The 13,683-nt window shown below is 42.4% G+C and overlaps 1 protein-coding gene across 1 annotated transcript in view; it reads left to right on the plus strand.

The window, feature by feature from the left end:
- Positions 1 to 691: 691 nt before the first annotated feature.
- Positions 692 to 13,683, plus strand: part of zgc:77375 (uncharacterized protein LOC402927 homolog) — a 43,053-nt gene continuing 30,061 nt past the window's right edge. The window contains exon 1 of the mRNA XM_048606452.1: positions 692 to 863. Within this exon, the coding sequence (XP_048462409.1) occupies positions 753 to 863 (111 nt within the window). The 5' untranslated portion in view covers positions 692 to 752. The remainder of the gene's footprint in view (positions 864 to 13,683) is intronic.

Genomic DNA, 13,683 nt, shown 5'->3' on the forward strand with positions numbered 1-13,683 from the left:
TATTTCTAATTGTATGTTCTCCTGAATCTGCCTGTATTTGACCTTCGTTAGTTCTAGTCAAACATTTCAGTCTTACATACCTGCGAAAGCTTTAACAGTTTGTCTTCATGAGTTTGTTTTTGTGAGTTTACATTCATATTCTACTGTCCTGTTTTCAATCAATCTCTTACCCATCCTCTGTTGTATTCTAAAGTCCTTCCAATGCTCACGTTTGCTACTATTTTTGGCAACTTGATAAGCCTTTTCTTTTAATCTTAACCAATGCGTAATTCCTTTGTTTCCTACCGTTGCTGTGAATGTGGATAACGTTTTGTGCTCTGGCTACTGTCTTGTTACTGGTATCTGTGCCCTGACTATTTGCATTAGGTTTGTGTTGTCGCCGTTGTGATGTTAAACTGGCTTTGTGTCCTCACTCGCCACACCGATGGGGAGGGTTGCGCTACTCTGTGATGCTGCTCCTGCACCGTGCTGTGCCTGGCCCATATGAGGCGCTGCAAAGTTACCCGGCCAGAGGGAGGGTGGAGGCACGGGGGTTAAGGGGACGGGGTGGGCGAAGTGGTGGTGGGGGTGGGGGTGGGGGGGGGGGGGGCGGGGGGTGGGAACTGTCGATCAGCGGGGGCGGGCAGTGACGTCTGCGGGCGGCATTGATAGCTGGGGCCCTCGGCCTCCGGGAGCACAATGAGCCGGCGAGCGGCAGCGGCTGGGAGACGGGGACGCTCCGCAGCTACAGCGCACAAAGCGGCGCAAGGACAATGAATGCGTTGCTGTCTCTCAGCCGTGTCGCTCGCACGGCACTCAGGAGGCTGACGAAGGACCGAGCGCCGGCAAACCGCAGACTAGCAGCAAGCACAGCGGAATCTCAGGTAACACTTGGGATTGAGAGGGAACTGCAGGGCCACCAGACCAGACCCTAACCCAGCCACAGACTGGAAAGTCCGGAGGGGCAGCCTGCACAAATCCCCCCATCCACACCACTTGGTCAATGCTGCAGATTGCTCGGCAAACAATGCAGCACGTTAAGGACAAAGATATGCTTAACGTGATACCTTTGAAAATCTTTACTTCTAATTTGCGAACTTTAAATGATCACGATTAAGTTTTGTTTAGTAGAGAACTTTGTGTCCCGGACACTAGTCAAATTCCTCTACTCCATTCAAGTTAATCCTTAAATTATAACTGGATGAGCAACTGTAGGAACATCAGTGCTACTTCTAACGCCGAACTCGTTTAAAGGTTTTATATCTTACTGTGAACTATTTGCAGGATGACTTCCGGGCTGTAATGCCCTTTTCGAATCTCGTCCATTCTCCTTTCAAGTCGTTGATTAAAATCTGGCCCACTGGCCAGTGTTTGGCCATTAATTTTGTGGCTCAATTTCAGTTTTTGGCTGAATACCCTGTGAAGTGCGCTGGAACGTTTACCTATTTTTAGTGATTATAGATTTGTATCGTAAGGTTGGCTAAAATAACTGAAAAAGGAAACTACGACCCTGTATTCAGATAGAAAGACAAAAGCAGCGTTTTTCTTTCTAGTCATTGTGGATGCAAGTAACACACATTAAATGTTCTTAATATACCATTTTCAATCTCAGCCATACTTTTTTTGATCATTAGAATGGGCAAATGTGGTTGAAGTTGGTTATCAAATCCAATCTGCCAATTATGGTTTCCACATTGGCCAAATCCAGAATAAATTCTACTTTACCTATGATCTGATTTCAGTGCAATAGCAGTTTTATTTTAAGATTGTATGCTGCAGAATGAACTGACTGATGTATGTGATGTATAGCATTCTGAAGTGATTTTCTAAAAACTGTAAACATTACATTTTGTGGAGCTTGTGTAACTAGTCTGTGCACTGAAGAAATATGTGCCTCGTCGGACTAGATCTGCTGCGCTCCTTTTTAAAAGGAGCCTTTGTCCATTTTCCTGTGACCCTGTCTTTAATTTCCAAAAAATGCAATTTTAAAATTGCAAGTAATATGATGTAGTATTTGTTAGTAAAGTATTATGGTGATCTCCCATCACATTATTCATGAGTTTAATTTTAGCCTAAGTAGATCCGATACCTATTTTACACCCTGGGAAAATTTTCCTTTGATTGAAATCAATTAAATCTGATCCCATCAGTTTACTATTGGGTGAGTTAGATTATCGTTTTCTGTTTCTTTCCTATATATTATTTTTGTCTATTTTGGATTCTTTCCTCTGGCTCTCATGCTCTCTTTGCCCTTGCTCTTGTACAATATTCCCATTACTGTGTCTGTAACATTGATTCTTTTTCCCATTGTTTTACGTTCATGTTTCTGTGTCTTTTTGAACATCAGTTTCCCTTCGTTGCCACTTCGAATCCAACGTGTAAAAATAACTCTCACATTTGATCCTCTAGTTATTTTTCTACTGCTTTGAAACTTTTGAGTGGTGGTGTCCAAACTGGTGCCAGCACATTTTCAAAAAATAGTCCTTAAAGCCCAAACAACTCAGATGTGGTATTATTTTAGTGGGCCAGAAGGTTTGGAATGGGCTGTTTTAAAGCTGTTATTTAATTGGTTGAAAAATCCTTACAAAACATTATTAATAGCTGCAGGTTAATGGCGTCGAGGAAATAAACGTTTCTGTATGTGGTTTCTAAGACATGTGAACCATGAGCTTCAACGTGGTACAGCCCATGAGCTTGAACTTTCTCAGTCTAGGGTACATTGGAAATTGGAGGGATGCATAATTTGTTGGGGATAGGGACAGGATGCTTATGTACAGCTTCAAAATGGCTCGTTACAGGAAAACTGACAAGCTGAGGATCAAGCTAGCAAAAATGTTTAGATGCCTCTCAAGAATGAAGAAGATGCTGTTCTTGGGAATCATGGTGTGGAATCAATGAGGTGTATAAAGATTGAGAAGATTAAGGTGGGTAAGGAGTTGGTGTTGGTTGCGGGGGGGCAGGGGGGAAGGGTCCACATTTACAAAGGAACACCAGAATTAGGAGCATGATTAGGTCATTTGGTCGATCATGCCAGCTCTGCCATTCAGTAAGATCTGGCTGATCTGTTTGAGGTCTCAATTCCACTTTAATATTGGTACTTCATGAACGCTCCCAACACCCCCCCTCCCTCCACCCCCTCCCCGCGCGCGCGCACACACACACACTCCCTTATATATCAATAATCGTAACAGAGCTTTGAATAACTGCGGTAACAAAGCCATCACTTATTTTCAGGGAAGACTATTCCATAGATTAGCGACATCTCTTGTAGTTAGACAGGGAGTTCATTGGTGCACTGGGGCTTTGAGAACTGAGAACATTGTGAAAGAAGTGTGAATGTTCAATGTGAGAAATTGCGGAAGTCATGTGCACCATGTGGAACATAGAGGGGGGTGAGAAAAACAGTAAAAGAAAGATGAAAATTGAAGTCATGTAACCCTCTGTTCCTTGAATTGACATCAAGTTTTGTTGGCCTCACTCGGCGCATTGAGAACGCAAGCATAATTTTAACAGAGTAGCATTTTTCAGGAAAGCGACTGTGAGGTTTTGCATTTTGGTGAAACAAACAAGTTCTGAGGAAGGGTCACCGGACCCGTAACGTTAGCTTTGATTTCTCTTCACAGATGCTGCCTGACCTGCTGAGATTTCCAGCAACTTCTGTTTTTTTTTCTGATCTCCAGCAACCGCAGTTCTTTCGGTTTTTATTTAGCACGCAAATGGGACTTTTTAGTTTGCGAAACCCGGTCGGCATGGATTAGTTGAACCCAAGGGTCTGTTTCCACGCTGTATCACTCTATGAATAACTTGGAATAGATTACGACTGTTGCTTTACAAATGGTAGAATAGGAGCATAACTATGTAAGTGGATAAAAGTGTGACTGTCATAGTTTGAAACCTGAGGACTAGCAATTAAATGGATTAGCGAGCCAAGGGTGAATGCAATTTAATGACCTTGCTATGATCAAGGCTAAAGTAATTTTAGCTTCAAAATATGCCTCATTGCTGTTAGTGAATTTTGCAGTTGTGCAAACTTTTATGCTACAATCACCAAAATGCCAACTGTTAAATTGATTTCTATTTGTCAAGTTGTGAAGTGAAAGCAGAGAAATATTTTAAAAAGTGTGAATTTTTTCCAGATTTCTGCTGTTTTGGTACGATGTTCTTAAAACAAGCTTTGAAGGAAGGAGATTGCAGATGAGGTGAAATTGTGCAGTTACTACATACCTGTTTCAGTGAAATCTCTTTGTTATGTAGTCTGTGACCCAAAGTGACTGTTTTAAAATGTTGGTGCTGAGCAGTCTTCATGGAATCTAAAGTTCAGGATGTGTAATCTTTTTCTTTGTCCAGCCCAGCTGGGAAAAGGTGGAAAATCTAACAGTCAATTCTGATTGGACTAGATGGTGCAACAGATAACTTAGCTGTGTTGTGATAAACTACAATTGTGTGAACAAAATGCCAATAAGATTTTAGGAGGAAGTTGCAGTATGAGGATAAGCATTTCTCAGCTTTATCAGGGTTTGGAGCTTGTCACTTTGTGTAATGGGCTTCTTGCTGTCATGACAATTTATCAGTTTGTTATCCTTTCAATCTAATTTCTGTGCTAACCCTGAGACTTTGTAAAATGTTTTGAGTTTCACTTTTTGTTAATTTAGGCCATGAAAAAGCCTTAAGAAGCTTGCAGTAAATTTTCTAAACATGCTGAGACAGCTTTCAACTGTGTGAACGTTGCCTACTAGAAACCTCACTCCAAGGGTGACTTAGTGTAAATAGTAATTCTACGTCCAGGTAACGATCAGCAGTCTCTTCCCATCCCCACCCCCAATGCACACAGGCATAGTAATAATATAAAATAATGGTGACGGTACAATGTGAGATCTTTGGCATGTTACCAAGGATGAGAAGGTTACAGTTATGAAGGTAGACTAGAGAAGTTGAGCCTTATTCTATGGAGTTGAGAAGTCTGGGGTTCCAGGTTATGTTGGGATAAGTCATGACTGATAATCTCTAATGTATGGCAAGTTGTAATAAGAGGCCATAAATTTAAGATAACAAATAATAAAAAAGCATTAAAGGAAAGTCTAGAAAAAGAATTCACAGAACGTTGTTGGCTTCTTGAGTTTTCTGCTGTATGCTGTTGCTGAAGTATAATTGATAAACACCTTTACAAAGAGATTTAATAATTGCATGGAACAGAGGACATATTGGATTGTGCTATTAAATGTTGAACCTCATGTGGGGACATTGAGGAAGTGATAATTTTCTTAAATTTATTTGCTGTCTAGCACCTGAATTTGAATCTATCATGAAAATAGTTTTCAAAATTTATGGGCATTAAAACTCACACATTGAATTACAGCCAATTCAGAGATCTGAGGAGTTAGTGAAGAAGAAAAGCAATATTTTGTGGGATTTTTTGTTGATTTGGTCAATCCCATGGCAGTAATGTCAGAATAAAATTCTCTTGAATTGTTGGGCTCCTGATGGGATTTGGATTTGATGTTCCCTGCAAGCAATTTTCTGGATGGCAAATCTAGAATTGCGAAGAAAGATTAAGATGTTGCCTAAACTTGCATAAAGAGTATTTGCATTTGCAAATGAACATCATGGCTGAGGTTTTCTGATTTTGTGCTTGCCAGCTTTCAGTTTTTTTTTGATCGAATGGAAGATTGCTGATACCAGACAATTTGTCTACAAGAGAAGTATCCAATTATCAAAAACATAACTCTTTGTCTGATTCTCGTATTCTGTGTTAGTTGTATGTCATAATCAATTTCTCTGATCATTAGAATGTAAAATCAGAGATTAATCCACTCTGACTGATGTTACAATAAACCACTGTAAGAAAACAGTCAGTAAACATGTCAAGTCACATTGATTCATGTGCCTGACTGCCTCTTTTGCAATGCAGATATTTTCTACATTAGAATATTGTGCGTGGTGGTATTGTTATGCTTCATTATTTATCACATTATTCATTTTTTGTTGAAATTATTTAAGACTTTGTAACTAAATAACTGTCAATGAAAAGTAATTAGATTTATAATTGTTCAATTCTCCCGAGCAAAGATAATGAGCTGAATGTTATGTTGAAAATATCAATATTGTAAATTTTAAATCAAGCCATTTCTATTGTGATGGAGTGCCACGGGCCCTGCTGCACATTGCTTTCCAGATGGCGGCAGCAACAACCTGCTAGGACTGAAAGCATTGAAGGTAAAAGATGAGGAATGGGCTAACTGCAAGGGTAGTTGTTGGCTAAGAAGCACCGAGTGTGGGATTGAAAATGGGCACACACCACTTTGCCTCTGATATACAACCACTTCGTAGAGTTGCTAGATCAAGGAATGGGGCATTGGTGCAGCTGAACAAAATAGAGGTTCCTATCAAAATTAAGATGAGAGGAACTTGCAAGGAGTGCAGCTATTCAAAACCAAAAATAAACAATGCATTTGTAGAAGAGTCAACCCATACCAACCCTATATATATATCTCCAGCTGGGCACACCAAGTGTGCTCCCAGGCTCCTAACAGAGAGACTCTGAGAAAGCATTTTCCGAGTGCTTACGGTATTGTAAGAAGTATCATGTTATTTTATATTAGTTTATTTTTCATGTGCTTATGTGTTACAAATGTGACCAATTAAATTAAGTCAGTTTCTACTACATGACAGTTTGGGATGATAATTCTCATTTTCCCTCTCCGAACTGTTTTGAGATGATTTATATAACACTTTCAATGTTGAAGGTGTATATAAATCCAAGTAGCTGTTGATGGTTTACTATTAAAAAAAGGACAGATATTTTCCATTAGTGACTAATGAATGTAAGTAATGTATTAATCAGCTGCTGACTAATTTTTGAATTATGGATATGTCATGCCCTGAAAAGGCTTAATGTTACAGTTAAGTATTGGGTATAATAGTTTTAATTTTATAGTGTCATGAACAGAATCTAAGGGCTGAACTTTACTAAAAATAGCTAAATGTCAATTTTGGGGAGTTTCAAGGAGGATTTCTCTCTGCGAGCTCCAGAGAGTTATCTCCCATAATTCTCCATTGCTGACCTCATTACATATGCACCACATCTCTGTGGTGCTTTGTCCTGTGCTATCTTGTGCTCATCAGTGACAGGACTTTCTGGGTGTGCAAGTGCCGCCACTGTACTTAAAGCATAGCTGTGCACCAGGTCATCGCTGTCAGCCACAAAAATATTGATCACAGTACATGTAACAGCAGGGAAACAAAAAGGAATTGCTTTAAAGGGCACATTAGCTGGCATGGGTGTCACTTCACTGTAAACAGCACGTCACATTCGTAAATACTTCGGCACTTTAAAATCACCACTTATTTATTATTGTAGCTGCAGCTACAAGAATGAGGCTTAAGAGGCTACCCATGTTTAGCAAGACTACTCTTTCTCTATGCACATTGTAGTATAACATCTTGTCATGGTTGAATGTGGGAACTTCACATATTACATACTAGTTTTTGAATTATGGACATATTGCGTTCTCAAAAGGCAAAAGGCATGAAAAGACAGATACGTATTGGGCATACTAGTTGTAATTTTATAGTGTCACAGACAGAATTTAAAGGCTGAGTTTTCCTAAAATTTGACTAATTGTAATTTTTAGGGAATTTCATGGAGGATTTCTTTCCTTGAGCTTTCAAGCAGTTGTTAATATGACATGTATCAAACAACAGAAAAAGTAAAGAAAGCATAAATAGAAAAACTGTGTTTGTCTCCGAGAACAGACAAAGATAGCTTGCCCTTTAAGCAATAACCAAATGTACAGTCAATGAATGATGACTCTACCCAACTCATGACTATTGAACCTGGGAGGGAGAAAATGTTTGGCTTTCTGTGCCTAATACTGTACTCTTCCATCCTGGAGAACATGATGTTCCTACTACACAATGGCACCTCAGAAGGGTGCTGCTGCTCTCCCAGCAGTTCAGTGACCCTCACATCCCCTTTTTGCCTGCTCCAGTTGTGCAGAGCACATCGTGTAAGGATTATGTGGCGCACTCTGGAGGAGGTGTACCGTATGGGATGTCTTTAACCTGGTACTGTTGCCTGATTAGTGCAATTTCCCCCTGAAGGACCTCACATCACTCACAAGAAGAACGTGCACCTTCAGACAGAAAAACACAGTCTACCCACTCTGGGTGTGGCGGCAGCCATTTTTAATTTCTGTTGCACATTTGCAATTTGGATTTGGATAGAAGGCAACATAGTAAGTCGCAGGCTCAGAAAAATCTAGGTGACACCCCAAACCTTAATGTTCCTTTCTTCCTTGAATTCCAGGGTGTCCAGCTTAGTTATACCAACAATCATTATGCAATGTCTCTCCATCAAAGCCAGGGCAGTGGACCATTGATGATCCCACCCCTGTCTGACAGTAACCATTCAATGGAGGAGAAAACAGAGTTAACGTTTCGGGGAAGTTCTGAGAAAGGACCCGAAACGTTAACTCTGTTTTCTCCTCCGCAGATGCTGCCAGACCTGCTGAGCTTTTCCAGCAACTTTGTTTTTGTTCCTGATTTACAGCATCCGCAGTTCTTTTGGTTTTTATTTAGTATTTAACTCACTGCCACATCTCTTCCAGGCATGCCCACCTTGAAGAAGTTCTGCTCCTCTCTCCGACGGGATTTCCGTTCCAATCTCTCTTCTTGCCCACCGACTTTAATTTCACTGTCACTCCTAGTGTTTGACCTGGTATTTGCTGAAACTCATTTCCACAGCCATATCACATTCCTCAGTGACTGCCCCTGGCTCAGACTCACTCCACGTGGATTCCAACTGGAGTTTCATCCCTCATGTTGTGAATCCTCCCAGGATCACAGATACCTCCATGATGTTCAACGTTCCACGGATAGCTGCTCTTGCCGCATCCTGAGATCCACACTCAGTGCCATGCGGCGTCACATGCACACTCTCAACCTTTCTCTCCAACAGCATCGTAACACACTGGCTCAGGGCTGCACCACTCCGTAGTTCCACTTCATCCTCTGGCTCATTCGTCGTGCTAACAAGAAACTTTTTTTCTTTTCCTTTCAGGCATCAAGGCCCACAAGATGCACCAACTCAAAAATACCCATGGTTCTCTGGAACCTACCTCTCCTCCCCTTCCCTCTGACTCTATCCCCTCCCCCAACCCCCCACCTCCTGTTGGGTATTCACCATCCCTCCTAACCTTCCGCTCTCCGATGCTGAACGCTCCGTACTCAGTAAAGGCCTCAGCTTTATCCCTCTGCGTCCCCACCTTAATGAATTTCGGGCACAACATGACGCTGAACTGTTCTTCCGCCGTCTTCGCCTCCGTGCTCATTTCTTTGGACAAGAGTCCTCTCCCCGCCCCACAGACCCCTTTGCCCAACTCCAACACTCTCCCTCCACCTGGACCCCTCCCTCCAGCCTTTTACCTGCACTGGATCTTTTCATTGAGAACTGTCGACATGACATCAGTCACCTCAATTTCACTGCCCCTCTCAACAAATCCAACCCATCTCCCTCCGAACTGACTGCACTCCATGCACTCAGATCTAACCCTGACTTTGTCATCAAGCCTGCCGATAAGGATGGTGCTGTTGTAGTCTGGCGTACTGACCTCTACCTTGCAGAGGCTGAGCGCCAGCTCTCAAATGCCTCCTCCTACCTTCCCCTGGACCATGACCCCACCATGGCTCATCAGGCCATTGTATCCACTATGGTTATAGATCTCATTTCATCCGGTGATCTCCCCCCATCCGCTTCCAAGCTAATAGTCCCCCAACCCCGCACAGCTCGTTTCTACCTCCTGCCAAAAATCCACAAACAGGACTGTCCAGGTAGACCCATTGTTTCAGCCTGCTCATGCCCCACAGAACTCATCTCTTCCTACCTTGACTCAGTCTTCTCCCCCCTGGTCCAACCCCTACCCACATACATCCATGATTCATCTGATGCCTTATGCCGGTTTCAAAGCTTCCAGTTTACCGGCTCCAACCACCTGTTCTGAGGAAGGGTCACTGGATCCGAAACGGTAACTCTGTTTTCTCCTCCACAGATACTGCCAGACCTGCTGAGCTTTTCCAGCAACTTTGTTTTTGTTCCTGATTTACAGCATCCGCAGTTCTTTTGGTTTTTATTTAGTAACCATTCAATGCTTTATTGTCTCCTCGCCTTATATTGAGTTGCTCCCCCTCCACAATTATTATCCCTTATGCATCCTCTCCCAAACCCCAAAATTGCTTCCCTGGCTTGTCCGCCTCAGCAGCAGCTCCTGATAACCTCTCTTGACATTAAGTGAACAAACCCTGAGGACTGACCTTGGGTTACCACTTGATTGACTTGGAAAGTCAGTCCTGACTGGTGACTGACCAGACTCCTGACTGATATCTGAACACCTCCCTGAATTATATAACCCTCTTCTCTGGACTAATTGTACTGGACCTGTAGGACTTCACCAGTGACATTCATACCACACAGATGCCAGGCAGTGACCATCTCCAATAAGATACAATATAACCACTATCCCTTGACATTCAAAGGCATTATCATCACTTAATTGCCAGCAATCAACATCCTTGGGGTTACCATTGACGAGAAACTCGACTGGATTCACCACATACATTCTGTAGCTACAAACGCAGGTCAGAGGCTAGGAATATTGAGGCGAGTAATTCATTTTCTGCCTCCCCAGAGCCTATCCACCATCACAAGGCATGAGTCAGTGTGATAGAATACTTTCTTCTTGCCTGAATGAGTGCAGCACCAACAACACTCAAAAAGCTTGATGACTCCATCCAGGACAAAGCAGCCCACTTGATTGGCACCACATCCACAAACATCCATTCCCTCCACCATTGACACTCAGTCCACACTGCTGCTACTATCTACAAGATGCATTGCAGTAATTCGCTGAAGATCCTTAGATAGCAACTTCCGAACCCACAACCACTTCCATCTAGAAGGATAAAGGCAGCAGATACATGGGAACATAGCCACCTGTAAATTCCCCTCTGAACCACTCATTGTCCTGAGTTGGTTCACTGATTCCTTCACAGGTCTTGGGTCAAAATACTGAAATTCCCTCCCTAACGGCATTTTGGGTCTATCTACAGCACATGGTTTGCAGTGGTTCAAGAAGGCAGCTCACCACCATCTCCTCAAGTGCAACTTGGGATGGGCAATAAATGCTGGCCAGTCACAAGTGAATGTAAAAAAAAATGAATGATATGGAATCCCTTACTCTGAATGCCTAAGCAGTCAACTGTCCATGTCCAAGCCCCCTGGAGTGAGATTGATGAATTGATTGACTGTGGTAACACTCTCTGAATGTTGAGTCCCTCTCGACTAAGGTCTGCTCCCTTTGGACTTTGAGACATGGCCTTTTTTTTTTCAATTTTTGGAGCACTTGGAGTGTGTTTGCTGGCTAAGCTGCTGGCATGTGCCATAGGTCTGACATTAATGTAGCACTGTTCAGCGCTAGCTAACATGGCAGGCTGTCTAGCTTTGTGTACGCACTAAAAGACAAGACGAACAGAGTACCGTGAGCCTTTAAGCACTGAATGAGGTGGCAAAGCGCTAAAAGGAAAGGCATGGTAGAGATGCTATGAGCAAAGGTACAAAGTGAGTGAGTGCTAAGAGAACAAGCTGAGAAACTCCTGGTTGGAAGCATAAGGTGGGTGCCTGTTCCTGCTTGCAAAGCAGCCTGTCAACAGGATTGCGACATAAGGTATCAGTGAACTCCAAAGTGCAGCACTGAAGTGGTGAACTGTATTATAAATGAGTCGGGGATGTGCTATGATGATGTGGTACAGCTGGTGCTTTGCTGATGTCAACCTCCATGGATGGAAGGTGCAGGCAGTCACTACATGTGGAGCATGCCCTGAGATGTTGGTGAATGCTGACCAACACAGATGCCCACCTGCAAATACTTGCTCACCGATCCCCCAGAGTGTTTTCTTATTGTCTGTGATCAGTACGTATATTATGTGAGATGTGTGTATTTCACTGCCCTCAGAGTGATTGTCTAAACTTAAGAACTTGCTGCTGGAATTATTTATGAACATTTTAAAATAAAGAAAACTATTTATTATTCCACACTTGACCCATAGTTTTAACGATGTGACATGAAAGTCACTTGGCTGACACACATTATCATTCACACAAAGATACAGATGAAGAAAGAAACAATAGGGGCCCAGAAATTCTGATGGCCAGATAGTTGTAGATTGGAGTTGCTCAATGGGATCACATGAAAATCCTGATGCAGCTGATTGTTTTTTTTTAATTTATTCATGCAGTGTGGGCATCACTGGTTAGGCCAGTATTTAAATGCTCATCCCTAATTGCCCAGAGGGCAGTTAAGAGTAAACCACATTTCTGTAGGTCACACGCAGGCCAGACCCAGGTAAGATGACAGATTTCTCCCCCTAAAGGACATCAGTGAACGAGATGGGTTTTTCTGACAATCAACAATGGTTTCATGATCATCATTAGACTCTTAATTCGAGATTTTTTATTGACTTCAAATTCCACCATCTGCCATGGCAGGCTTTGAACCTCAGTTCCCAGAAAGTTACTTGGCTCTTTGAATTAATAGTATAATGATAATACCGCTGGGCCATTGCCTTACCCTTCCAAGTGAATTGCCCAGAAAAGTGAAAATTCTAATTAACAATTGCCCTGCATCTGTAACCTTCTGGAAAAGCCCTTTAAATTTGGAGAATTCAGAGAGTTCTGACTCATTTAAACTTAATAATTAATTAGCACAGTTATTGGATTAAAATTATTGTGTAATTCATGGGTAATTGTTAAAGCAAACATCTGACTCACCACTAATCCTGTTAACTATGGCCACATCACCCACCCCCCAACCTCTTGAAAATCTCCTTCCCTCCCTAATCCTGTTGGTCCCAAGATCACCAAGATCACCAATATCCCCCATTTCCAACACTCACCCTGTCATGACCCTAACTCTCAGCAGCCCCCCCTCCATCCTGACACCTGCCTATCTGCTGGACCCTCACCGCGCCTTCTCAAACTACCCTAAGCACTCACCTGGCAGCTTATCTCTAACCCACCTGCCCTGCAGCCACCCCCAACCAACCAACACCCTGTCCTTTTATCCATCTGTCACACTAGGTCTTAATGTATTCACCTACCATCTCACTTACATAACAAATGTACTTTATCTTAGTCACGGTTAAAGTGGCTTTGGGAGCTTTACACAATTTAACTGCTGATGTACATGAAACACTGCTTCTGCAATGTGTGGATTTCTCCCCAGTTTCTTCTGATGATCGCATTCAATACAGGTCAGACTCTGAATTCTGGCAGGAAAATAAATCATCAGCAGGTAAATAGGTAATCTCAAAGAGGATTATTGTTGATTGCATCTGTTCTGAAAATAACCAGAATCTGGGCCAAAATTACAATGCTAATTATTTGGATTTCTCTCAGCAGGCCTGTAGTTTCTTAGATGATGCTTACAGTTGAAATGAGGGTCTTGAAAGCCAATGCTTTTCAGTAATCTGTGAGGCCTCTTGTAGAAAGCTGGTCATCAGATGAATCTGAAATTGGAACAAGTTGTGAAAGTTCTTCTCCCACCGTCAAGCTATTGCTGTTTATTAGAGAGATAGTAGGAACTGCAGATGCTGGAGAATCTGAGATAAAAGGTATAGAGCTGGATGAACACAGCAGGCCAAGCAGCATCAGAG

This window comes from Rhincodon typus, chromosome 16 (genome assembly GCF_021869965.1).
Source record: "Rhincodon typus isolate 14 chromosome 16, sRhiTyp1.1, whole genome shotgun sequence".
Lineage (NCBI taxonomy): Eukaryota > Metazoa > Chordata > Chondrichthyes > Orectolobiformes > Rhincodontidae > Rhincodon > Rhincodon typus.